Source organism: Tympanuchus pallidicinctus, unplaced genomic scaffold (assembly GCF_026119805.1).
Source record: "Tympanuchus pallidicinctus isolate F22 unplaced genomic scaffold, pur_lepc_1.0 scaffold4, whole genome shotgun sequence".
NCBI classification, from domain to species: Eukaryota; Metazoa; Chordata; class Aves; order Galliformes; family Phasianidae; genus Tympanuchus; species Tympanuchus pallidicinctus.
Window position 1 is genome coordinate 25,981,007 of NW_026294758.1, and position 27,025 is coordinate 26,008,031.

Here is a 27,025-nt window from a genome sequence, read left to right on the forward strand (position 1 = left end):
GGACAGTAGGAAAGGTTTATTCTTCTGGTTAGGTGCTGGAACAGGCAGTCCAGGGAAGTGGTGGAGTCACTGTCCCTGGAGGTGTTCAAGAAACATTTAGAGGTTGCACTGAAAGACATAGTTTAGTGGGGAAATATTGATGGTAGCTGGATGGTTGGACTGGATGGTCTTGCAGGTCTTTTCCAACATTGGTCATTCTGTGATATATACATCTACAACTAACCTTTAGTGCAGCATTACTTCTGGAAAAAGGAGTATTTTGTGTGGTTGTTTTTTTGCTTTTTTTTTTTTTTTCTTGTTTTGGGAGTGGCTGTATGAAGGGGGAACGCTGGCGCAAATTTGCTGGGGAAGTCAGATGGACTGAGTCTGGATGCTCAGGCTTTCTGTGCTACAGCCTATTGTCAGCTGTGGGGAATGGAGTCCTCAGTGCGGCAGCCACAGATGCGAAATAGTCTGCTGCTTTGCTTTTATTGGTGAAATACAGTACCTCAGAGAGCCCACCTGTCTGTTTTTTCACTATGCAATTCAGGAACTACTCTCCTGGGTTTTGTTTTTAAATCCAGCTCTGGTAACCTGAAATAATTTTCTGCTCTATTTTCTGCTTCACAATTGGTGCTAATGAATCTTTCAGAAATTCAGGCTTCTTTCTCAAACAGTGGAGGTGTGGCTATAACCATCTTTAACCTAACACGCAGATCAGGTCTTCCACTAGTTTCTCATACTTTAGTTAGAGGTGTGTTGCATCAGGACCAAAACACATCCTTTCATTCAGGCCTTGGCTATTGTGAGAATGTGTCATCTTTCTTGCATAAGTCTGTCCTATCAGCAGGTGCTGGCAGTTCTTTGAGCAGGCTGAGTAAATTGAGCTTTTGTGTGCTGGGCAGAATGATGCCCACTGCTAAGGATGGGAGATTACCAGAAGTAGAGAGAAGATATTCTATATCTTGAGAACTTTGTTTATCAAAGAGTTGCTTGTTGACTGATCTCTGGATTTAGATGCCTAATTGCTGCCCATTTCAGGCATGCAGATGAATAAATGCGTGGTGCCTACTCACGTTTGTTATCTAGGTAGAAGTCATCTCTTCCCTTAATCCAAATGTGAAATCCAAATATTCAGTAAAAGGTAGAAGTTTTCACTAGTTTAATCTAATAAACTTCTTCTAGGGCAGAATAGCATCTTTTAACAATAATTGAATACAAGATGAATGCTCCTAATGTGAAAGAATTATTTGGAACAGAAAAAGCATCGCATGCAACTTTAAAGGTCTAAACAGCTGTGAACATTAAAACAACAAGAAAAAAATCCAAATGTTTGTATTCAGAAATTTTGACTCTCCTGAGTGGGCATCTGTTTGTAAAGAACACTGATGAATTAAGAATTAAGGAGTTACATTGTGTTTTTACCTTCTATTTCAACAAGTTTTGTTAGCTGTCTTCTGTCTTGCTGTACTGATTTAGCAATCTAACAGTTGGGTTTTGCTCTACAAGTTGTCAGGATGTGACTGCTTACTGTCATCTCCCTCTGGCACTCTGCTTACCAATCATATTATAATCTGTGGAAATTGAACAATTCAGAGCTTGCTTGAATAAACACAACTTGCTGATTGACTTACTGAAGATATTAACTGGTTGATTAATTAAGAAAATTGTCAGTTCCTCCCCTCCCACTTTTTTTTTTATTGTTGCATTGGTTGCAGAGATTGTTCTGGCAAAGATGATACAGGGTTGTTTTCTTTCTAACAGCAGCGTTTGAAAAGAATTGAAGGAATAGCATAGTTAATGATGAATTTACCATTTTAGCTTCTGTTGTTCAATATGGTATGAACAGCTGTGGACAAATACATGTAATTTAAAAAGAAAAAGATTGTATGTATCAAACTACAGAGGTAGATGAAAATCGCTACCCGCTCATTTTTATCTTCTATAGAGGTTTGGTTGATCTGTATCCCAAGTCTGTAGAAATTAGCAGTTTTGTGACACTGCTGCTAGTGATAGACGTGTTTGAACTTATGCAGTGTTTGTGGAACTGGGCCATGGTTGTGGAGACACTTCATGTGCTGGGAGAAGAGTGGAAAGAAGAGATAAGTAGGATTATTCATTCCAGAGGAGATTTAGAGCTGTAGATTTAATGTTTTACGTTATAACAACATCACTGTAGTAAATGCTTTCTAGAATTGGCTAAAGATCACAAAAAGTGAAGCTGACAAGATTAAATTAACTCCTTATGTTATACTGAAGTGTAATACTGCAGTTCTAAGTAATTGAATTGCAACTATTTGCTTTCCAATTTTGAGTGCTGCAAATATCTTTATTATTGCTGTAAATTCACCTGGGAATAAAAATCAAATACTTCAGACTCCTGTGAGAGATGTTATAGTGTGTGTAATTTTCTTTCATTTACTCCACCCATAACTTTTTCCTGTTTATCAAGCAAAAAAAATTATTCTTACTTTCTAGAAGCTTGCCTATTTTTTGAGGCCTTACATTTTCCACTATTGTTCTGTCTCATTGTTGATTTATTTTTTTAGTTTGTTTTTGCTGTGGGGAAGATCAGACAGGAAGTATTTGAATGTATTTCACAGAACTTTGAAGTGCAGTTGCTAGGAAAAGCTTTTGGAGTTGCCATGCTGGCGACTATAGACAAATTCTTGTAGGAGGCTGTGTCTGAACTTAGCTCCTACAGCTTCTACTAGAAACTGTACCTTGTAATAAGTAGATACTTCTATTTGCTTTTCAGCTGAAGTTGTCGTATCTGGGCTGTAGGCTGCATACTGCCGAGTCCCTCCTTGTAGCCATCACCTGCCCTGTGCCATCATGGTCGTGGTTCTGCCCCACTGAACAACCCTACCTGGCTCTGGGCTCACACTCATCACTCACAGCAACCACAAATCAGTGTGTGATCGGCTCTGTGTACGCAGGACACAGAGAAGGCACGATGCGGTGCTAACTCAACTTATGGCAAGTAATTGTGTGCATTGTCATACATGGACTAAAAGCAGCCCTGCTTTCTGCTTTGGTGACAGAATTTGATAACTGGTTTCAAGATTGCCAAAAAAAAAAAAAAATCAGCAATTTTTAAATGTATTTGCAACTCCATTTTCAGTCGACATAACTACATTACCTACAGATTTTTAAACAGAATGTATAGGGTGGCAGTTCAAAATGTGATCATGTCTTTGTTGGACTTTCATAAGCCCTCTCTAACAAGAAAGAGAGCACTCGCTTTACAATCACACCTTATTCATATCACCACTTGTTGGCAGCATGTGCATTTGTGAACAACAAAGGTAAACATGGGATGAAGTTCAGGAAGAGTAAAATGTCATCAAAAATTGCTGACAAATACTTGGAGAACTCCCTGAGAATTGCAACTGCTGATGCTGAAGCAGGCTGTTGCATTAGTTGCAAAGAAGCAAAATGAAATATCCCACTGTTTTTATGTTTTTGTTGCTCTGTTTTTATTTTAATAAGAAATGTTAAAAATTAAAGCAAGTTTTGTTACTTATACATATTAACTACATTCTATATTTTCCAAGGGCTGCTCTGAAAGTAATGCCTCCAATTTTATTATATTTTATGCCACATCAGAGGTGGGCACTGGTGGATATGGGAGAAGAGGTTGAACCTTCCCACCAGTTTTTTTTTGCATTTTGTTGCCACGTGTCAGATGGCAGAAGAGAAGCAATCTGACAGAATGGCATCTGACATGGAAGTATGTATGAAGAAAAGGTGTGTCACTGAATTCCCCTATGGAATGGCAGCCATTGGCATTCATGAAACTTTCTGAATATTTATGGAAACTAAGCGGTAGATGTGAGCTCAGTGAGGGTGTAGGTGGCATGTTTCAGCAGTGGCAACAGCAACAGTGAGTTACTTACACTTTTCAGATTTTTGCTAGTGTAGCAGTGAGGCTGGTTCACTGCTGATGAAAAGGCACAGCTGATGGAGGTGACTGTGCTGAAAAATAGTCTTGAGGCTTAGAATTTCCTCTATCAAATAATGTTACTGTGTTCTTTGTATCTGTTGTTATTTCTATGGAAATATATAGGATATATATAAATATAAAATATAAAATATATTTACTTTTGAAACAACCTACATGTTTTTGGCCCAGGATTTTTTTCTCTTCACTCAGTGCAGCCCAGGTTGGATGCCCATGAGCTAAAGCTTCTGTATTGACTTTTGTAAGCATAGTTCTCCCCCTCAAATACTTGCTGCTTTTCTTTTATTTTTTGATTCATGTTAAGTAGATAGCACTAAGGGTAGCTTCCTATTTATCAGACCCAGCAAAATAACAACTTCAAAAGCAATGCCCGTTTAAAAAGAAAAAAAAAAACAACCTATTGGACAGTTAGGACATATGCAGTTGCATCTTTTGATCAGGAACTATGTTGATAGTTGCAGAATTTATTCTCTTTACATTTAATGTGTCTCCATTTCAATTTTGTGACTTTTGAGAGTAGAAAATAATATAGTACAGATTGAAAGTGACATAGAGGGAGATGAGAAAGCCATTGAATATCTGAAATCTGGACTACTAATTTGTACAATCCTTAGGATGTGAGTTCTTCTGTTAGATTATTTGTAGATTATACTACAATTGTGTTAGAACATCTCTTCATTGCAATGTTGGCAGCTTTCTCACGCTGTTTTTCAAGTTCCTGTGTAGCTCTTAAACCATGTTTTCTTGATAAGTGTTATGACCCATCAATATTGCATACTACTGCAGTAATAGCAACCATGCATATATATAGCCCTATGTGGCTGAAGGCTTTTCTATTACAGTTTTTGTAAACGTCTTCTGTGCCATGAGGCACAGAAATAAGTTGCTTTCAAAGAGGATAGGAGGTCTTGTGGCACCTGGATTTAGCTTCAGTTGTTTTTATGAGGTGTGTGTTATTTATCACAAACTTGCTAAGGTGAGGGCAAGGTTGGCCTTGTTTATATTTAGTGTAGATCAAAATTGTAACTGTTATATGTTATATGTTTTCATATATGCGCTGAGCACCTGAAGTTCTTAACAGCTGTGCATTTGTGAATTTCAAAGCTTTGTAGACAAGAAATTCCTTGTTTTAAAAAAAAAGTTAAAGAAGTTTTGGAGAGGATTAAAACTGTAGAAGATGCATTGTTGTCTAATACAATCTTCTTTTTGTTTGCTTGTTCCTTGTTTTTTGTTTCCTTCCTCTAGAATTTCATGCAGCAATGGGTCAAGAAGCTGGCAAACCTGCATGGCCAAAGCCAACAGGAGGGTATCAGACTATTACAGGTAGAAGATATGGAAGAAGACATGCTTATGTCAGTTTTAGACCATCTTTGAATAGTCAAGATGGAAATCAACACCAACACAATGGAGGATATGAAGGATTAGAATTGAGTGACGTTCAGGAACAGATTTCTTTATGTATGTACATATATCTGTGTGTGTGTTCCGTTTTATTGCAAACTGTGGTGTGTAGGGGTTGGGGTGGGAAGGCACATAGGGAAGTGTAGAAAAGGGAAGAGAGTATCCACATATCCACATAAGTGATACATATGTGTAAATTACACTTAAAGCAAACTGAAGAATTTTTAGATTTCAGTTTTGCTTGAAGGCGGTATGAATAAGTTAATGTGTCCTAACCAGTTGTATAATCGTACAATAGAATCCCATTATTTTGCCTTTTTTGAAAGACATTTGTTACAGGTCACATTTGGAAGAAAATTTGTTGCAGCAGAACAAGTCTATGAAATATTTGACATATCATTGACCAAATAAGGTATCTTTGACCTCAGTGTAGTTGCAGTGGAAATTATTTTAAGCTCGTATAAGACTTTAAAAATTTATCTTCTGTTGATACGACTTGAACAATTTCCTCCCCTTTTTTTTTTTTTTTTGCTTCAGTGATTCTTCTTACCTCTTTTTTTTTTTTTTTTTCCTTTAAATCGTGGGAAGCTTATTTTACATCCTAAGTGTCCTAAGTCTGCCTGTGTTTAAAATAACCTCTTATGGATTCCCTACCTGTAACTGTGCATTTCTTGTTTTATTCTTTTTTAATGAAGTTTCTAAGTTCCTTAATACCAACCTAAAATTTGCAAGTACTTGCATCAAGTTATGCAAGCTATTTGTGTGTTCAGAAACAGCATGGAACTTACAGATAACTCAAACTAAGCATTAATTTTGTGGTAGTACCAGAATGTTTTGTTTTTTTTTTTACCTTCTTTAACTCTTGCTGAGTTCAGTATTTATTGTATCTTTATACAAGAGGTGCCTAATATGACCAGATGGAACCCATGGTTATGGTTACTACAAACTGTAAATTCTGAGTTCATTCCTGCTATTATTTTCTCCTTATGTAGAGTAGCATTTACAGCTGCATGCACAAAATATAGTATTGTTAGTACATAATTTATGATAGCAATAAGTGGCTTTATTTGAGTGTAGCAGGAGGCACATTTCAGCTAGTTAACAAATGAGTAGTCCAATTTTAACATATGGAAAGACATATGCAGCTTTTTAAAGCTTCTAGTGTCATTCAGGTTTTCTTTTCTCATCTTAAAATTTTCTTTTCTCATCTTAAAATCTCCTTTTAATTGAACAGAGTAAAGGTACTTCTTATGAGCGTGTTTATTCTTTAGTATTTGGTTTGTGCTGTCAAAGGCTGAGCCAAACTCGAATCATTTAAATTTATTTCTTTAGCCTTATTTACATTCTCATTTCTATAAACTATATTAATGAAGAATGACTACATCTCTGCTAAATGTTTCTCCATCATAAATTGCTTTTACAATGAACTACCCTTTTTTCATGAGCTGGTTTTGTAAGTGAGATTACCCATTGTTTTCAATTATTGAGTTGTATTTTCTTACAATTTTCTTTGAAGGTTCGGGACCATTGGTTCAAGTTTCTTCAGGCTTATTGGATGAGCCTCAGTTAGAAAATATTGGAACTGGAGAACCCGTTTGCCAAGCTGTGTTCAGGCAAACTTCTGAGGCAAACCCTTCTCCATTTTCGTATGGTGTAGAAGGCAGCCAGATCTCAGGAAACGTTACGAGCCCTGATAAAAATTCAGAGGACCTCGCAAAACATGCTTCTGGAGAGTGTGATGATTTGAATGGTTGCAATGGAATAGCTTTTGTGAACATTGACTCTTATGAGCCAGATAGCAGTGATGGAGAAGATGATGATGGTCAAGGCCAACTTTGCTTGGTGAGAGAAGAAGCAGGTGTGCTTCAGGAGACATTAGATAACATAGTTTCTGAGTTAGAAAAGGATGTAGAATCTCTTACGCATTTACGGTCCCAATTATCTACTCTCAGTGACAGAGTTTATAGAGAATGTTGTGAGGAAATAGGACCAGTGCCCTTAACAAGATGTTTTAGCACAGGTTCAGACTTTACCCATCCAAACAATGAGACATATAAAAAATCTGCTGAAGATCAAGCCATACTGGAAAGTAACCTGAGTGGTGCCAGCTATGAAACGCCGCTGGTAAATACAGTGAATATTGAAAACAGGACCTGTGTAACAACTTGTAGTGAATTAAATACCAATGATGAGGAGGCTGAGCAAGAAGATTCACCTGAACTAATCGTGAGACCTAAAATAAGAAAACTAAATCCCACAAGCCATTTGGATAGAGAGAAGCTTCCGAATAATAATGAAGAAGAAAGCAGTTCTAAGAGGGAAGGTGAAATTGATGAAATCGAGCAGGGCTGTGCTGAGTTTCCCTTCAGAAATGACAAAGAAAAATTGAGCTCCAATATGTTATTTGATTCCAAGTGGTACAGTGGTCTTCAAAGCCACACAAAATTAGACCTAAGAAGAAATACATCAGTTCAAGAACAAAAAGATTTGCCAGATGATAGCAGTTTCTGGGATGAGTTTGAAGATGGCAGCAGACGTTTATCAGTATCCCACAGGAATGAAGACAGGTAAAGTTCCATTTTTGTATCTGTGCTGGGTTGAATTGGATGTGTAAGTAATATACAAATCTGCATAATTTGTTAGCACATGGAACACAGTAGCTCAATTTCAGAACATAATCAAATAGCAAAATGCCAAGTCCTCCTTTCAGTTCTCTTTCAACTCTCTAAAATAATCTAAAGAAATGGCACTTTACATTACTGTACTATAATGTGATGATTTTGGTGTTTTTCCAAACATTGTAGACTAGGTCATAAGAATTGGGTCAGGAAAGTTTTGTTTTGTTTTAGTTATTTCTAACTGAATTATGCTTCTGATGGTGGAATGAAGAGCTGTCCTTTAGCTCCCACACCATGGCATTGGATAGCATGGCAGAGAACCAGATCAGCTAGGTGACTATTCAGGTAAAGTCTGTGTTAAGCTAATGTCTCACATTTTGGCAAATGAAAAGTTTATAACTCAGTAATCGTTAAATGAAGGTCTGCATCTCTGCATAATTTGGCTTTGTTAAATCCTAAATTTTGAAATTCATCATATGCTGTTCTTATTTTGTTTGCTATTAATGTCTGTAGGCACATCTGCTTTCCTTTCAATTAGAACTTTAAAATCCGAGTACATATAAATTCAGAGTAGAATTATATTGGAACCATATGATTACCAATATAATAATAAGTAGGTGACTCTGAAAGTAATGCCTCCTGTTTATTTCCATGGAAACTACAACAGATAGAGCACACTGCACTATTTGATGTTGAAATTCTCAGCTGCAAAACACTGTTTTTCAGAGTAGTCATCTCTATTAGCTGTGCATTTTCACTAGTGGTGAACAAGACCTGCATGCCGTGCTCACTATTTTACAGCTGTTCTGATGGCATTATTACTAGGAAAATGTGGAAGTTTTTTTCCTCATTTTCAGGAAATCCAGAAGGATCACCTCTTTCCTATCCCAAGAGGCAGTACAGTGCTTTTTATTCACTGAAGGCTGCATCTTGAACTTTTTATTTGATAAGAAATTCACGTCTCCACTCCATAGACTGTTCTTTTGATTCCCAATAATAGTGGTGACACCACATCTCTTCACTGATAATAATGTAGTCTAGGAAACTGTCACCTTCAGTTTTGTATTGGGTTGATACAACCTAACGAATTTGCATCCAGTGTTCTTTCTGCTCTTGTGTGAGCATCTGCGGGACCCATGTTTTGTGCCACCATTGTTTCCAATGAATTGAAACTGTTGTTCAACTCTGTGTACAGTTTGCTGGTTGTAATCCACTGATCTGTGTGGATGAGTTGATTGAGATACTCATCACTTCATAGTCCAGCAGATGTGCGTAGCTGTCCATCTTGTCTATCACATCACTCTCACCACTCCTGAGATGCACTACCCACCACTGTGCTCCTGTCCACTGTTTCATCTCCATAAATGTTGAGTGAGAATTGATGAATGACAGTGAGTGCCATTTTTCCTTGCGTGGAGAAATCCATTGACAGTTCTTCACTTCATATGCACTCCCATGTCAAATGCCATTTTGTCAGGCTGCCATCTGTTGCCATCTGTCACACAGAGCAAAATGCAGTGGAATATTCATGGGAGGGTTCAACCTCCTACTGCACCAACATCAGCCTCTGATGTCATAGACCAACATAATAAAATAGGAGTTGTTACTTTCAGAACAGTATTTGTTACTGTAATCTGTGTTGGTAATCATTACTGGATTGTGAAATAGAGAGCCCTGAAGGAATAGTTCTGAGGCTCTAGGTTAGTCTTACAGTATACTTAACTAACTTTTAGGTATGAGGAGGGAAAGTACTGGAATGTTAAACCTTAGTTGGTATGACATAGGATGTATTTATTGTCTTTTGAAAAACTCCCTATCACTGATCTGCTAAAGCCTAAGGGTTAAATGATTGTCGGTAACCTATCAATTGTAATCTTGTGCAGTTTAAAGAAGAGAACTGAGAAAGGACTGTTGTGAATGGCTTAGAGATTGACGGAACTCCTGCTTAATGTTTTGTGTAACTGAGATGTGAAGCTAACGTTTCTGCATATTTGCTAAGCGAACATTGGTTTTCTATGTATCAGGGTGCTGGTAGCAGAAGGTGCATCTGAGGCTGTGGACTTGTATTTCTGAGATGTTGTATGTGCTTTGCTAATGTCTAGAGAGAAGAAGAAAATACTACCACTAGGTAGTGTGGACAGATTTTTTTTTTTTCCTATTAAGAGTGAGATTTGAATGAATCCTACATACGTATCTATATTTATAGGTACCACAAAATTGTCCCTGAGAGTTTCTGTGCTGGAAAGAAATCTTCATACAAAAGCACAAAGACACAGAATGTTTTTATGCATGTTTTCTTTCCCATAAAGCAGTGCTTAAATCCACATCCTGCCTTGTTTACATTACAGCTCAGAGTGCAGTGATGGAGAATGGCCTGCAACTGGGCCAGTCTATTTTGCTGCTGCAGAAAAAGACCAGTCCTCAAGTGATGAGAGCTGGGAGACTGTCCCAGGCAAGGAGGAACATGAAGCAGAAGTGCTGAGCAGCAGCAGCGGTATAGGAGTGAATGCAGACCCTTGCTTCCATGGAGGGTATGTCTTTATTTTCATTTAATTTGTTCCTGTAAATTCTGATGGCAGTATCACAGTAGCCACGTGACACTAAGCAGAAAAAACAAATTCTAAAAATAGTTCCTATCTTAGGAATAATTATTTATGGACAACTACATGGTCAACTTGATGTACACATTTAAAATAGGATAAAATGACTTGTCATACAAGTAGTGCTGGCTATTTTGTGAAAGATATAGAAATAATAAGAGGGCATTAATACTAAGAGATTAGCGTCAATAGGGGTAATGGTGTGCTGACTCAAAAAAGGCAGATTAGAAAAGCTAATTATATAGCATGTCTCTTTACACACATGTTCTGATGTTGCATAGTACTCCTTGCAAAGCTATTGTTTTTCACTGCTTTTCATATTCCAGTGAATGGAACAGCTATTCTTTATTTCTTTTCTTTTTTATTTTCCTGTAAGTGATTAAAGTGAATTTGAAACATTTGCTTGATGAGAGCTTGCTCTTTTTACTTTTTTTTAACGAAAGTTAAAAAAGGAATTTTTTTCTAAGTATCTAGTATTGACCTTAGATTGTTAGTTTGGGTCTTTATAAAGCAACAAGTCATGGCTAAGTATTCTTTCTGCTGCTTCTGCTCATGGACTTACAGCAGCTAGCACCAAGTGGTCTAAATCTGTTACTGCTTTGTTAGCATTGCTGTCTCTTGAGGTCTTAAGAATTAGAATGGCTTTATGAAAACATTGTGAAAACTAATCTGTTTCAGAACAACAGCAATAGAACTGTGTATCCTTTAGTTTTCTGTGATGTGGACAACCTGCAAATGTATTAATTTCTAACACAATTCCTATTTATTTGCTCTTTGATAAGAAAAGCAGTATTCTTAATTCCTTTAGCCATTTATCCTCTGGAGAATGTAGGAGCAACACATAGCTTCTCTTACAAGTGATCTCTTGGCAATTAGATCAAGCTTCCCCATGGCAGGCTGCTCCAGGGTGTTGAGAGCCTTTAACTTTTAGACTTTTGAACTTTGATTAATAAGAAAATCTTTAGAACTAAGTTTGGTAGCCCTGACAGGGATACTGCCTGTATTGGGGAAAGTGCTGAGCAAGCAGCTTACATGGCTGACCTTGAGCACTGTGAAAGTAGTTCTGTTACAGCATCGTGGGTTTTAGTAAGTTCAAAGTCTGGATGGACCAACTGATAACACTGAGAAGTTACATTTGTTGTTTTTTTTTTTTTTTCTGAAAGCAAATGTTAAATTTCTAGTTGAGGTCTCTGGGAAATACATAGGTGCAACCCTTGATATAGTATTTGTATCCTCTCTTGCTTGCAAATGCTTGGAAGTTGTCCTAACTTCTTAGCTTTGTCTGTTCATTAATTTATTTGAAGGGAACAAATGTTTTTCTCTTATTAATTTGAAGGGTGCAAACGTTCTTGGAGGAAGGTGAAATTCCTTGGTTACAGTATCATGAAGAAATAGAAAGCAGCAGTGATGAGGAAAACGACCCATCTAGTGATTTTGTGCATCCTGGATTCTTCATGTTGGATGGAAACAACAACCTTGAGGATGACTCCAGTATGAGTGAGGACCTGGATGTGGAGTGGAGGTATGTATGCCTCTTATTGTTTTCTGTGTTCATTTTAGAGAGTTTGTGGTGACTGGTTACTTCTGCTATGTAAGCTGTCTAAATGCACACAGGTATCTTTGTTCTAGAAGGCAGGTGTAGATCTGTTAAATGAGGCTGTGTATGAGAACATACTAGGACACATTTGAGGGATGTGTTTAATTTTTCAATTGATTTTCAAGACAGTAAGTATAGCAGGAGTATTAAAAACAAAAACAAGGTGCTATGAATGTAGTCAACTTTCAAGTCAGTGCAACTTTCTCTTTCTTTGCAGCTTAAGTAAGTTAGACATTGTAATACATACCTTATTTCTCTTGGAAATGCTGTGTGCTTACCTAACTTCATTGTGATTTTGAATACTTCACTCATATTTTCTTTGTCCTTAGATTGCTGAAGAATAGTGTGATATATTTATCAGAAAAGCCCTGCAAATGACAGGAAGAAAGTTATCAGAGCCACTTGCACAACCTAATCCTAGAGTAACACATTGTGTTTGTTTAAATTGCAAGTAAGCTAGACTGAATGCTTCTCAGCGAAAGGCTTAAAGCTTTTTTTCTTCTCATTACTGGCAGTATTAAAAGTTTGCTGCGTAGATGTGCCTTCATAAAGGGACAGTATAAGTGTTGTTATATTGTCAAAAAACTCAGAAGGGACTAACGTGTGGAAGTCTAAGTTGAAATAAAGTACATTGTGTTACAGGGACAAGCAAGTACTTCAGCAAGCTAACAAGGAAATTGTGGTATATGGATATAAACTGATTTATCAGCTTTGGCAAGTTGCTTAACTAATCAGAATAGAAAGAAGAATGTTTCTCTAATAGTATGTTTTTCCTGTTCATCATATGCAGAGAGTAACAGTTTTGCCATGCCCGTTTTAAAATTTGATCCCTGATTGTTAAGCTGTGAAATGTTGACATATGATGAAAATATAATCTGAACAACAATTTTTAAAAGAACCTAATAGAATACACATGGAATTTATTTGCTGAGCTGTTTGCCCTTTTACTTTGAAGTAGTCAACAATAAAAGATCACTTCAGAATCTTCTGATGTCTATATCACTGACTGTACCACTGTGCTGGGCATAGGTCAGTAGTGTGTTCTGGCAGAGCCCAGCAGGAGCCTGGGAAGAAAGTGTTATTGGTGTGAGACAACTAAAGGTATCCAGTCTTCATGTTGTCACTGTTACCTTAGGAAGCATTTCCCAACACACTGTCTGTGTTTCAAACTTGTGTTTTTCAGGTTGCTGGATGAGTTTGGTGATGGAGTAGGAGTTGCTCAAGTCATTTCATATGTGGATCCTCAGTTTTTCACGTATATGGCACTAGAGGAGCGCCTAGCACAAGCTATGGAGGTATTAAAGCGTAGCAGTTGCTTTTTGTATGAATTAAAACCAAAGCACACTGTGTTATTTTAATACACAAATATTCAGATCACTGAGTTTTATTCTTTTTTTTCAACTCGAAGGGTACTCTTTTGTGTGTTAATATTAGATATAAAAGTATTTCATTAGATAGGAAACTTTTTATCAGTATTAGAAAAACATATGAGAATGGTACAGGTGTTCTGACTATTTCTGTGTTATACTCGTGGTGTTGTCACAGGAGCTATTCTTAGTCAACTTTTGTGGACAAAGATTCAGTAAGGACTAGAAAACAGCCTTTCTTGGTCTGCTTTGAACTTTTAAATTTGCAAGTTTGAAAACAAGTGTTAAACTTCTTCTAAGTGATATAGAGCAAGAAGTTATTGATCAGCACTGATTTTAGAACTAGTTTTAGAATATGCAATTATTTTCTGTTAAAGGAAAAATGAAAATATTGGCATTTCTGCAAGTATGAATACATCACTCAAATGTTGTCAAATTTTGTACATACCCAAAGAAAATTCATACCTAGAACTGTGTGTATAGATTATCCCAGGTGTTTTCTTTTTTTTTTTTTTTTAAGAGTAGTGATAGAAGTGTATTTGTATTCCTCAGAACTAGTCTTCATTGGATTTGTTTGTCTTGACTACATACTGGATAAACCACCATTGTTCTGAGTATTGTTGCTTTTTTTTGGTTTTACTTACATGATATTAGTCACTGTCAGAATGAATATAGAGCTACCTAGCTGAAATTCTGCTTCATGCAACATGACAATTTCTGCTTTGCCAGAAGTCTTCTCTGCAGGATATTCTCTGCCAAAATGAGTTAAATGATGGGTAGACATATATGGTGTTGCAACAATTAAATTGAGTGTTTTTTATGTGAAGTTTAGGGGATAGCAATAGGGAGCTTGACAACTAGCTCTTAATTAAAAGGGGTGAACAGGGCAAACTGTGTCAGGGTATACTTGCAGGCACAATACTGAGGAAATCTTAAAATTTCTAAAAGCTGACAGTCAGTGGAACAATCATGCAGCTTTTTAGCCTTACAAATAGTGATAAAATCAATAATTTTGTGATTGAACTTGATGGTTTCCAAGGAGGTCAAAGGGCTGTACCTGAAGGTATTAATCTTGAATTACTAGTGTGCATCTCAAACCATTTGGGAGGTCAGCATTTTTTTTTTTTGTAGATGTATCACAGGGTTTTCTCCAGTTTTGGAGGACCTTGTTAGTTTTATCTTAGTTAATCTTTAGTTAACTTATCTGGAGATGCATCATAACTGCTTCTTGCTATGTAGGAGGTCTGTTGATAGCTTTTTCTAAAAGCAATATTCTCAAGTTGTATAAGGAAAAATCCATTTCTCTTCAATACCTGCTAGTTCTCACTACATCAAACAAGGCAGAACTACAGAAGCAAGGTGACTTCCTCCTTTGCAGTGAAGAAAGGAATTGTATAGAGAAGGGAAAAAAAAATCCCATCCATTTTTATCTATGTATTAAACTGTTAAAAGGAGATTTGAGATTATTATAGTTCTGAGATTTTTTTTTCCCCTCGTTTCTGTGCAAGAACACTGTTGAATTCTACCAGAAGGAATGTGTAAAATTCATTCAAGCTGGCCTGTAAATGCAGTCCTAGTTGACTGTATACATGGCTGACAGAGAAGCTGCTGTAATTATGTCAGTGTCGTAAGGAATTGAGTGTCATTGAACTTGCTTGGCAAGCAGGAAGATGAGTACAAACGTAGTTAGTTATTCTGTGGAAGCTGTGCTACAGGTCACTGTAGGTGTTGGATGAGAGGAAGCACCAATTCTTAAATACTTAAAAAGTATTACTGCTTGAAATTAGCATTTGGATGCTTAAAATTTTGACACTGCTGGACACAGAAGCCTGGCATAGGTGGAATAGCAGTAAGTAGTTGCTTAATAAGAGTTTTCAAGTCTTTGAGAGTTTACAGGGCAATGCATTAGAATCACTGTTATATAGATACTTCTTAAATTTGTAATTGAGTTAATATTCTCAACTCCTATCGTTTAGGAACACACTGATAATATCTGGATGTTTATTTCTGTATTGTTGGCACAAAATAATACCTTATGAAATTTTTACGTATCTGTGTTGTCTGAAATAGCAAGATGTTTTATAACAGTTGATGAATCCGTTTGCTCCCTCCCCTTCCAAACACTGCGGTATAGAGTATCATTTTAGTTCATATTTGTCACTGTTGTTCTTGCTTTGATAGTTTAGCTTACAAAGTAACTTTTAAGGGTGATACTTTCACATTGTTAATTTGTTTAAATGGAATTAAAATCCTTGCTCTTGAGGATTATTACCCTCAAGCAACTTACAAAAGACCGCAGTGTGAAGAGTTGTTATTCAAATAGTTCAGGAAGTAAGTGCAACAATTACTCTAAGTTGTCCAACGTTTCTTAGACCATACTGTATTTCTGGAAGCTGAGAGAATTGAGCAAAAAATGTCATCTGTCCGGAATTAATTTTGATTGTGTGTAAGCTTGTGTCTTAAAACACAAATCACAGCAAGATATAGGATATAGTATCTTCTGCTTCCTGGAAAACATGACTTACGAATCACTAGTTCTGTATAAACTATGTTAATAAAATATGTTGCAACCCTATCATTCAGTGGGTCAACAAAGGCTAGAAATTTGTTTGTGTGGTAGTACTTCTCAGAACAGCATATAGGCAAACTTTCCCAGTAGTTGTATATTGTAGATGTACATAGATCTCTCCCAAAGTAATGCCAGTTTTTCCTCATGGAGAAATTCAGTGGAACACCTTCACTTCATACGCATCCTCATGTCAGATGCCATTTTGTCAGAGCGGCTCTCTGCTGCCATCTCTCCCTTAGCAATAAAATGTGATCACATATTGGTGTGAGGGTTCAGCCTCTTACTGCCATACTACCACCATCTGCCTCTGATGCTGTGGGCCAGCATCATAAAATAGGGAACGTTACTTTCAGAGCAACTCTTCATAGAACTCTTCAACAAATTTAGGAATGTGAAATCTTTCACTTGAACAATGTGTGATCTAAATATGTCATGATGTTACAAAGCCGCCTCTTTATCTTTTCTACTCTGATCATAGTATCTGGTCAGAAGTCTGAAATGCGGAATACGGAATTTTCACTGGGAGTGCTAGAACAATTTATCAAACATATTTTATGATACTAAGAATGAACTGAATGAAGACTTCTAAGTTTGGATAAGAGACTCTTGAAAATGTCTTGTCTAGATATTTTTGATACAACGTTTTAATGCAGTTTTTCTATACAGTATGTGAAAAATCTAATACGACCTTTTTTGTTTTGCAGTTTTCGTTAAATGCATATGTGTGTCAAATAGATAGATCATGATAATGGGTATCTTAGGAGCTAAAGTCAAGACGATGAGACTTGAAAGCTCTTTAAAGGAAATAATAATTAGATCAATCATGAGGAAGAACAAAGTCATCTAATTTTATGTTCTTCATCTCTCCCCAGAAATAAAGGGAGTGATTTCATCTATTCTTGACATGGTGATGGATGTGTTTTGGTTTTCTTAGTTGTTTCTTTTGTTTTTTTTTCTACAATGATATGTTTCCTGTTCACTAGATATGTTTCCTGTTTGTTCTCTATTCTTCATTATCACTTTGCAGATTTTACTGCTGGCATATATTTTTCATTTTACCCTTTAAACAGCTTTCCCTGTTTGAACCCAAATGTGTGTGTCCTTCTCCAATTACATTATCTGTGTATTTATCACAGTTTTAGATGGCTTTCTAAGAGAATACCTGTTGGTTCTTAGGCTACCAGGCTAGCTTAGGTTGGTTCTTAGGAGCCTTAGAGTGTTTTAAAAAAAAAAAAAAAAAGTCAGTTGTACTGTTTTAGTTCTGTTTAGATCTAGGTTTAAGGCAAACATGTTGGTTAAGTCTTGCTTAGTCTGATTCTACATTATGGATGCGATATACCTTGTAACTCATTTGCTTCTTGGTAATCAGAAATGCTTTTGCATCATATGTTTCATAATCATAGAATCATGTAATTGTAGAATGGCCTGGGTTGAAAAGGACTACAATGATCATCTAGTTTCAGTTTCCCTACTGCGTGCAGTACTAGCCAACCAGCAGACCAGGCTGCCCAGAGCCACATCCAGCCTGGCCTTGAATGCCTCCAAGGATGGGGCATCCTCAGCCTCCTTGGGCAACCAGTGCACCACCACCCCTACCTCTGAGTGAAAAGCTTCCTCCTAACATCTAACCTAAACCTACCTTCTCAGGTTAAAACCATTCCCCCTTGTCCTGTTACTGTCCACCCTCATAAACAGCCATTCTCCTTTCTGTTTATACAGTCCCTTCAAGTACTGTAAAGCTGCAATGAGGTCTCCTTGGAGCCTTCTCTTCTCCAAGCTAAACAGTCCTAGTTCCCTCAGCCTTTCCTTAGGAGAGGTGCTCCAGCCCTCTGATCATCTCAGTGCCTCCTCTGGACCTGTTCCAAGAGCTCCACGTCCTTCCTGTACTGGGGGCCCCCGGCCTGGACGCAGTGCTGCAGATGGGGCCTCACAAGAGCAGATTAGAGGGGGACAACCACCTCCCTCTCCCTGCTGGCCACCCCATTTTTAATGCAGCCCAGAACACAGTTGGCCTTCTGGGCTGCAAGCACACACTGCTGGCTCGTGTCCAGCTTCTTGTCCATCAGGACCCCCAAGTCCTTCTCTGCAGGGTTGCTCTCAAGGAGATGTTCCCTCAGTTTGTATAAATAATGTAGGAATCTAAGCTTTGGCCACTTTTCAGTGTCATGACTCTGGAAAATGGTAAATATAACACTCATTTTTCAAAAAAATGAATGAAAAGTAAGTCCTGGAGAACTACATGCTGATTAGGTTCACCTCTGTACACAGCAAAGTCACAGAACAGGTCCTCCTGAAAACTATGCTATGGCATGTAGGAAGCAGAGTTTGTTGCTGAAAGCTAAAAGCAAATTGTACCTGACAAATTTGGTGGCCTCCTATGGCAGGGTTATAGCATTAGTAGGTAAAGAAGGAGTAACTGGTGTCGTCTGCTTGGACTTACAAAGCACTTGATGTAGTACTGAAATAAGTCTTTGTCTCTAAAGTGGGAAAGCGTAGATTTGATTGATGGACCACTCAATAGATAAGGAATTGGCTGCATGGTTGCATTCTAAATAGTGTGATCAGTGGCTCAGTATCCAGGTGGAGATGAGACATGACTGGTGTTCCTTAAGGGTCTGAATTAGGACCAGTATTACATGACATTTGTCAACAACATGGACAGTGGGATTGAGTGCACTTACCAGGTTTGTGGATGACACCAAGCTGAATGGTGTGTCTCACACAAGAGAGGGAAGGGGTGCCATTCAGAGGGAGCTTGACTGGTCCGTGCAAAACTCATCAAGTGCAACGAGGCTAAGTGTAATTTCCTGCACCTCAGTTGGGACAGCTGCCACTGTCATTACAGACTGGGTAATGAATGGATTAAGTTCTTCTGTGGAGAAAGACTGGTGGTTGAAAACCTCGGCATGAGCCATCGGTGGTCTTCATATAGCCTAGAAAGCCAATTGTGTCCTGTTCTGCATCAAAATTATACCTAGTTAGCTGAAGGTGGTGATTGACTCTCTCTGTTCCTATCTTATGAGATTCCTCCTGGAGTGTCCTGGTTGGGGCCCCCACCACAGGAACAATGTGATGATGTTGGCCAAGTCCAGAGGAGGGCCATGAGGATGATCACAGGGTTGGAGTAGCTTCCCTGTGAAGACAAGCTTATGGATTTGGGCTTGTTCAGCCTAGTGAGTAAAAGCCTCTGGGGAGACCTCACTGCAGCCTTCCACTGCTACAAGAAAGATGGGGAGAAAATCTTTATGAGGCAGTGTAGTGACAGAACAAGGGGTAGGTTTCAATTAAGTATTTGAAAGAAATTCCTTACTCTGGGGGTGGTGAGGCACTGGAACAGGTTGCCAAGAGAAGATGTGGATAACTCCATCCCTGCAGGTGTTCAAGGCAGATTGGATGGAGCTCTGCGCAGTCTAATAGAAGGAGTCACAGCAGGGGATTTGGAGCTAGATGATCTTTAAGGTCCCTTCCAACCTAAGTCATTGTATGCATGATACTATTCTATTACTCTGATGTGATGAACAGGTTAGGCTAAATTTTTAATTACAGCATCATTAAAAATTTATCCAAAAACTCTGAGCTTATTTAACCTGTTACTGGTTTACTTAATCCTTCTCACAAAGTTCTTTCAACTAAAATAGTAGACTCTTTAGCAAGTTACATTGTCACAGGTGGCAATTTTTGTAGTATAGTATAGCTCAGGAAGTTTTCAGGGAAAAAAAAAAAAACAGCAAAACAAATTTACTGTACCTCTGAATAATGAGATCAGGGAGATCTGTCACAATTTTGACATTTGGAGGGGAGAAAAAACAATGTGTATTAAAAACAGATATTAAAAACATCAAGCTATGTTCTGTAAGACTCTGGTACTAAAGCAGTTTGTCCTAGAATTTCTCCATATATCTAGTTCTATATATCTATACAGATATATATCTGTATTTATTTTATCTATGAGTGGGTTTTTTGATTGTCATTTGTCACTTGCTTGTGTTTGGTTTACTTCAGTAGCACTATAGAACAAGTCAGAAGACTATAGATTGTTATTGACTTCATTTATCAATATTTCCAGTGCTGATTCACAGGTGTGAGAAGCTCACATTCTTGTAGCTTATACCACTTCTGTCTTTGGCAGTATTGAGCATATAGTTTGTGGAGTATGGAGTGGTAAGCAGTCATGTTTAATAGGAGGAAGAAAATTGGAGTTACCTATGATGCCTTAAAAGCGAAGTTATACAAGTTACAGAATTGACCTTCCTTCAGTCTGCTTTGTTTTCTGAAGGTGTAGTTTAAGATCAGAGTCATTGTGAGGCTTATCGTCTGTGATATTTCTTTTATGTAGCTTTCAAAAAGCAAATAATGCTTCTGTAAATTATTTTCTGTTTTATAGCGCTAATATTGGATATTAGCGCAATATTGCATCTGCTTTGGATCTCATTTAGCTTTCCCAGCTGTAGTAGCTAATCTAATCAACAGCAGTACTTTTATCTTCAAAATATTCTCAGACCATCACAGCTGCGGCAAAATACCATTAGAAATACTGAAGTCAACTTAATAAGGAAGTGTTGTCCATTGTAGCAGAATTGAATGACTTTAAGCTGTTAGATCTGAGGAGTTTGAAGAATGTAGTTGTTTTGTAAGTAGAGTTGTATACTGCACCACAAAGAATTGTTCCAGGGTTCTCTTTAACTAGAACTTCTAGATGAGAATACTTGTGGCAGTCGGAGCTGTGTTTGCCTGTTAGTTCTAGCTGATCTTATGCTACTGCAAATATTTGACTGTAGGTGTTAGAGCTACTAGATGGAATGGCTACCCAAGCTATCTTGCCACTGTGGTAAGAGCAGACACATTCACAGTCTGTGACTGATAACTTCAAAAGATCCAGAGTAAAGGCTGCTGAAGGTGTCTACGTGTCATCCAGTGTTCTTCTGATTTGTTCTTGTTGTTACTGGGTAAACAATGTAAATGGTAGATGCTAAAAAAAATATCAATTTATCTTAAAATTCTTAGCAGAAAATTTGCTGTTTCATCCTGATTAGAACAGGAAACAGTTGTACTTGAAGGCTGCAGGTACTTAATTCATGATATCAACTCAGTGCTTATGTGTTTGTGGTTATTCAGTTTGTTCTGCTGTATTGTTGGACGAGGTATATCTTGTGCATTTTTTAGAATTTGGATTGGCTGTATTTGCTTTTTTGAAAAGTTCTCCAGCAGAAAGAAAACACTGCAATGTGGTTGAATGTATGATGTAAATTAACATCAAATCTGCCTGCTTTATAATTGGTGTCATGGTGGCTTTATGTGGTGAAAAGTATAATTTAGTTCCAAATAAGATGACTTCAAAGTGCATACCATGCAAAGTCATTACACAGATGAGAAACATACATGTGGATCCTGCTTTTTCCTGAAAGCATACATTGATTGTTGTAGCCCAGCTACTTAATTTTTTCTTCTCACTTGAGTAATACTAGTTTTGAGGCCAAAAACTGCGTAAATGGGGCTTTTCTCTTCAGGCAGTTTTATGTTGGCAAGGTTTATTGTATTTTCTTACTTGCTCTCTTTTTAGAACATGAACAAACATTCATTAGAGAATAAGTTGGGCATCTGTGCTGATATGTTGAGAAGCTTTAGAAACTATCTGATGCTATTTTGATCTTCAGCTTTTGCTCTTTCATTACTGAAATAAAAAAAAATGAATGTAATGGTTGATCTGACAGGGTTCCTTGTCTTGCTTATTTGTTTTTATATGAAATGTTATATTTGTGAGTAAGAGAACTTGATCTCTGCTCACCTTTTTCAGAATGCTCTGGCACATTTGGAGTCTCTTGCAGTTGATGTTGAACAGGCCCATCCACCAGCTACTAAAGAAAGCATAGATTGTCTGCCACAGATCATTGTCACAGATGACCATGATGGTATGGAAAAAACAATTAAGAACTAATTTCTGCTATGTTTATAAGAACAAATTTAGCTTTTTATAATAGCATCGATACAGCCTTGTTAGCTGCACAGTATGTTTAAATACTGTACTAAGAGCTTCTGAATTTTGAACTGAACTGAATGTAACTTTTGTAACTTCTGGGAAATAAATCTTTACCTCTTAAATCTTTACATCTATGAGATGTGATTGTATTTCATAATCATTGGTGATACTGTTGGTATATCAGTTTTCTACATCTAAGATTAAATGGCATTAAAAGATATTAATGTTTTTTCTACTTGATGTCTGTAGGTCAAGAACAGTGCTGCACTATATGTTGCAGTGAATATGTAAAAGATGAAGTGATAACGGAGCTACCCTGCCATCATTTGTTTCACAAGCCTTGTGTCACTCTTTGGTTACAGAAGGTAAATGTTTTTTGGCAGGTTTTTTTGGTGGGTTTTCTTTGTTTTGTTTGAGTATTTGCATTCTTACTGGAAGAACAAAAGTTTGAAACTGAAAACGTGGAATGGTGTTCTGTGAAATAACTGGCTATTATTCTTATGCATTGTGGAAACAAATTCTAAATCAAGTGAGAGTAATTTATATCCATAGTCACCAGGAGCCATGACTTGGTATTTATTTTTAGGTATGCATATGTGAATATACATGGATAAATAAACTGAATAGTTAAACATTTATTTCTGTAAGGATTTATAGTAGTTAGAGATTAGAATGCAGTGATGTCATTCTTGAATGGGAAAGGAGTTTTGTGTGGAAAAACATGATTTGTTTTGGGAAAAATGAAAAAAGAAAAAGTAAGTTACACTTCAGCAAGATAAGTTTTTTTTTTTTTTACTGTACCTCCCACCTAAAGTGAAGATAATGCTTTTATTTTTTCTGAGGACAAATAAGTATCTCATCTGTTTTGCTGGAATGTGTCAGGCGCATTTGTGGTGATAAAGTTCACAGAAGAAATAAACATTTGCAAGAATGTAACGTAGATTTAATTTGCAACACCTTCCTTTGATAAATGTTGTATTAGATTTCATTTTCATCATCCATAATTACGTTTTCCTTCCTTGGATCCGATCCTGGCTCATACTGAGGTGACACTAAAAGAACTCTAATTCATTAATTAGTATTTCTGTAAATAGATTTGCACTCTTCGTAATGTACAGTGTGAACTTGGACTTGATTCTAGTAGTTTTTAGAAATAGCACTGAGCCTATAATGTAATGTATCCCTTCCTCAAGTACTGTAAGAATGTGATTGATTCAAACCAGGGAGAGAAGATCACCTCTGGAATGAGTTCTAGGTGGTTTTACATTATTTTTGTATCCTAATGCTCTTAGTTTTGATGTTAAAATCTTTGTATTTTGTCTTACCTTTTTTCCTACTGTCAATAGTAAAATGCTGTTGCTGAGAACTGTGATGAAATCCTGTTAGATTTGGGCTTTATTTTTCCTTAAAGTGTCAAATATAAACTAGATTAAGTTCCCACTTCTCTTTGAAGAAGTCCACCTTGCAGGGTTCCTGTTATATATATACCTGGTGTTCAAAAAAAAAAAAAGTTTTCATCAGAAGTGATATATATATCTCTTAGCTTCCTTCAGCAGTCCAATCTAATTTGAGTTTGAGACAGTACTGTTTGTAGTAAGTAGAAAGACATTGTAAATCATAAATTTCAGCTCCTCACTAGAATGAAATTCTGGCTGTGCAAATGAACTGTTCTTTTTTTCTCTTTATAGTCAGGAACATGTCCTGTTTGTCGCCATGTGCTTGCTCCCATTCTTCATGAGGCAGCTGCTTCCTCTGCTTCCTTTCTACCTGATGATGACTCTTCATCTTCTGTTTAGAATGTTACAGGAGCTCCCAGCTAGTGTGTGAGATGAACATTCTACTGCCAAAATAAATGTTAATTGTGCTTAGTTACAATGTGAAAAAATGATACGTAAAATACCGTGTATGTTATGTTTCAGTTTCGAAAGAAGATGCAAGAATTTTTCAACTGATTAGGTTTACAGTAGTTTCTAGCTTTCAATTTGAAAATTTAAAAATGTGCACCCTTTTTTCGGTTTTCAAAGTAATATTGCTGCTAACTAGAATGTCTACAGCTTGTATTATGTTAGATTTGTCTAAAAAGATAACACGGCACTTTGTGTTTGCATTCTTACAACTGCAGTGCAGTTGCAGCTTACTGAAATTATGCTTATAGACTATCTTACGTAACTGAACTATTTGCCAATGAGTAACTGTAATTTTTCTTTTGTTTACGTCAGATATAAGGACATTTTGTGATGACAGCAGTACAATTTTCTTTCACTGGAAATGCAACGGAACAATAACTGACTTCTGTTCCACATTAAACTTTTTCCTGGCATCAGAAAGTGCTGTTAGGTTACTGTTGCCTGGGCTTTTTTTACAAATGCTTTACCAATTTTAAGTCTTAAGTCCTGAATGAACTTTAGACTGTATGAACTTTCAACATTTGATATTCTGAGTTTCTAAGAAGTTGAATCTGTAATGTCTGGGCAGCTGGTTCTTTTGAGTTTTGTTTAAATATCGTTATACTGAATAGACCTCCTTTACTTTCTCCTCCTTGCACACACATTCACTCTCTTCTAGATAAATTTATTTTTATATATAATGTCAGGGAGGGATTGCTTTCCTAATGCAGATATAATTAAAATATTTTTGACTCTTGGAGTCTTGAAGTCTGAACAAGGTAGTAACAACCTTGTACACTTAGTTGAAAAATATATTTGAATACATGGGTGTTAGGATAACTACTATTATTTCAGAAATTTAAGAATGGATGTTTCTGGTGTTTGCACTTGTTGCAGTGGGTTATGCTACATAAAGTATTTTAAAGGGAAAAAGACTGTAATTTCTAAAATGTATTTCTCTAGTTAATACTCCGTGTCCCTTAAAGTTTTCTCTTGTGCTGAAGTTAGTCTTCGTGCACAGAAAGTTAAGATTTTGATTTGTGTATTCTGTATTAATGGTTGTGCAATCTTACAGTGCTGGAGCATGGGGATAATATGCAAGGAACCAAATCCAAGCACTCTTAAAATTACTTGCTTCCAGTAACTACTAGTTGAGCTCATGGAAAGCTTAATGTGATGACTGAAAAACTAAGATTAAAGTAGCATTCAGCTACTTGGTTGTGGTTATTGCTGCCCTAATAGCCTCATCTTTATAAATATTAATATATTCTTTGAATAGTGTTTTTGAGAGACATACTGAGTAGTGTGACTTCCTTTACAGTGCGCTTTGTGGACTGTGACAGAAAAAGAATTGCTGGATATTGCCATAGATCTATTCCTGAGGTTTTAGATTTTGCATTCCTAAACATGAATACGAGGAAATAAGAACAAGGGTGTTGGTGAAAAGTTGTGGAAGTGGTTAGCACAGCTCCTTACAAGTTTATTTTTCTGCATTAGAACTCTACATTCATCAAAGCTGACATCAGCAGGAGTTTGAAAAATGTGACAGGGAACATAGGCTGTAGGTATACTCACTGGTACAATTCATACTAATCCAAGAAGCACTATAATTTTCCGTATCTCATTTATGAATCAGTGCTGGGGAGAATGCCCATTGATTGCTCCTCCTATGGCAAATGCTACAACAGGTATTTTAACCAGCCTGAATTACGTTTCTTTCCTAACTGCTCAGTATGCTGTCCCTCATTTAATCCTTTAAGAACCGTGTTTTCTAAAGAGGATTACCTTAGATTCTGGGGCAAGATTTGGAAGCACTCTTGCTTGTAGCTTTTGATTCCGGACTTAACCAGCAATGTCAGGAGCTAAGACAGAAGCAGCTGTTGGTCTTTTTTTCTCCTTGTCTGTTACTGGCCTCAGTTTTGCTTACTATTTCTAAACAACTGATGAACAGCTGTCTAAGTGTTAAAGCTTTTTTTTTTTTTTTTTTTTCCCCCCCTTCACCTTGAATGGATTGATGGATTATTCATAGATCTTTCCTGGTGCCTCAACTGAGGAAATAGCAAATGAAAGATCTTTGTCAAGGTGTCTGCAAAATTATATGCCAGGTCAGGACGTATTCAGGAGATTACCAGAAACCTTCAGCAACACGTAAGAAGAGTTGAATGATCTAATTCTTTGGAATATTCAAGTGCTGGTTGTGATTTATTTTTTTGGTAAATGAAATTGTGTCAGATTGCTGTGCACATTCAGTGGTAAAATCAGTTCAAGTAGGCCTGGTCCTTGAAAATGCCTTGTAAAGTGTAATGTTTTCCTAGAACAATAAATATTAAAGAAAAAATATTTGCTCAAAGAGAACATCCTGGGCATTCTCTAATAAAAAATTCTAGCTACAAGAAGAAAATCTTTTTCCTACGTTAGGTAAAAAAAAAGCATTCAACAAAAAGGTGGAAGAAAATGTGGAAAAATAGGTCTGCTACAACCAAGGGTTTGTATCATCTCTTCATGTACTAGTAAACTGGATGCATCAAAAGTCCATAGGAGATCATAAAAGGGGATAAACAAATTACCTACTTTGAATAATGTTCAAGTAATACAGAAGTTCTTGTGAAAAATGTGTTTCTGGTAAACTACATGATGTAAAATGAATGCTTTTTAATATGTAATAAAACATTTTCATTGCGAAGTTAAAATATGAAGTATTTTGGATTTTTTAACTTTTTATTTTATGCATTCCTTTCTGAGGGCCCTCTGAGGTAAGCCAGCAGCACTCCAGAACTGTCGTTTGCATATAGAATTATCTTCTCTATTGGCCAAGAAACAGAGCAGCCTGCTTCATCTGCATACACTGATATTAATTCCTTGGTTCATTTCTCTGTGTTCTTCATCAGCTTTCTGGGGGCTTGGTTTGGATGGGAACCATTGAGCAGTGCTTCTGCTGCAGGCACTTTTTCTCAGCCCGTGTCCAGCGCAGTGTTAGGCACTGTACCACACTTCCACTCAACACCAGGCATTAGGGATGCCATTAACTGTGATGCTCGACAACCTCATAGCCTCAACGTGCAGTGCT

The 27,025-nt window shown here is 37.0% G+C and overlaps 1 protein-coding gene across 3 annotated transcripts in view; it reads left to right on the plus strand.

Annotated features, from left to right (window-relative positions):
- PJA2 (praja ring finger ubiquitin ligase 2) overlaps positions 1-26,648 on the plus strand; it is a 39,267-nt gene extending 12,619 nt beyond the window's left edge. For all 3 annotated transcript variants that reach the window (XM_052701006.1, XM_052701005.1, XM_052701007.1), the window contains exons 2-9: positions 5,189-5,401; positions 6,861-7,911; positions 10,311-10,493; positions 11,899-12,084; positions 13,343-13,454; positions 21,890-22,004; positions 22,322-22,437; positions 23,761-26,648. In XM_052701006.1, the coding sequence (XP_052556966.1) occupies positions 5,203-5,401; positions 6,861-7,911; positions 10,311-10,493; positions 11,899-12,084; positions 13,343-13,454; positions 21,890-22,004; positions 22,322-22,437; positions 23,761-23,868 (2,070 nt within the window). In that variant the 5' untranslated portion in view covers positions 5,189-5,202 and the 3' untranslated portion in view covers positions 23,869-26,648. The remainder of the gene's footprint in view (positions 1-5,188; positions 5,402-6,860; positions 7,912-10,310; positions 10,494-11,898; positions 12,085-13,342; positions 13,455-21,889; positions 22,005-22,321; positions 22,438-23,760) is intronic.
- The last annotated feature ends 377 nt before the right edge of the window (positions 26,649-27,025 follow it).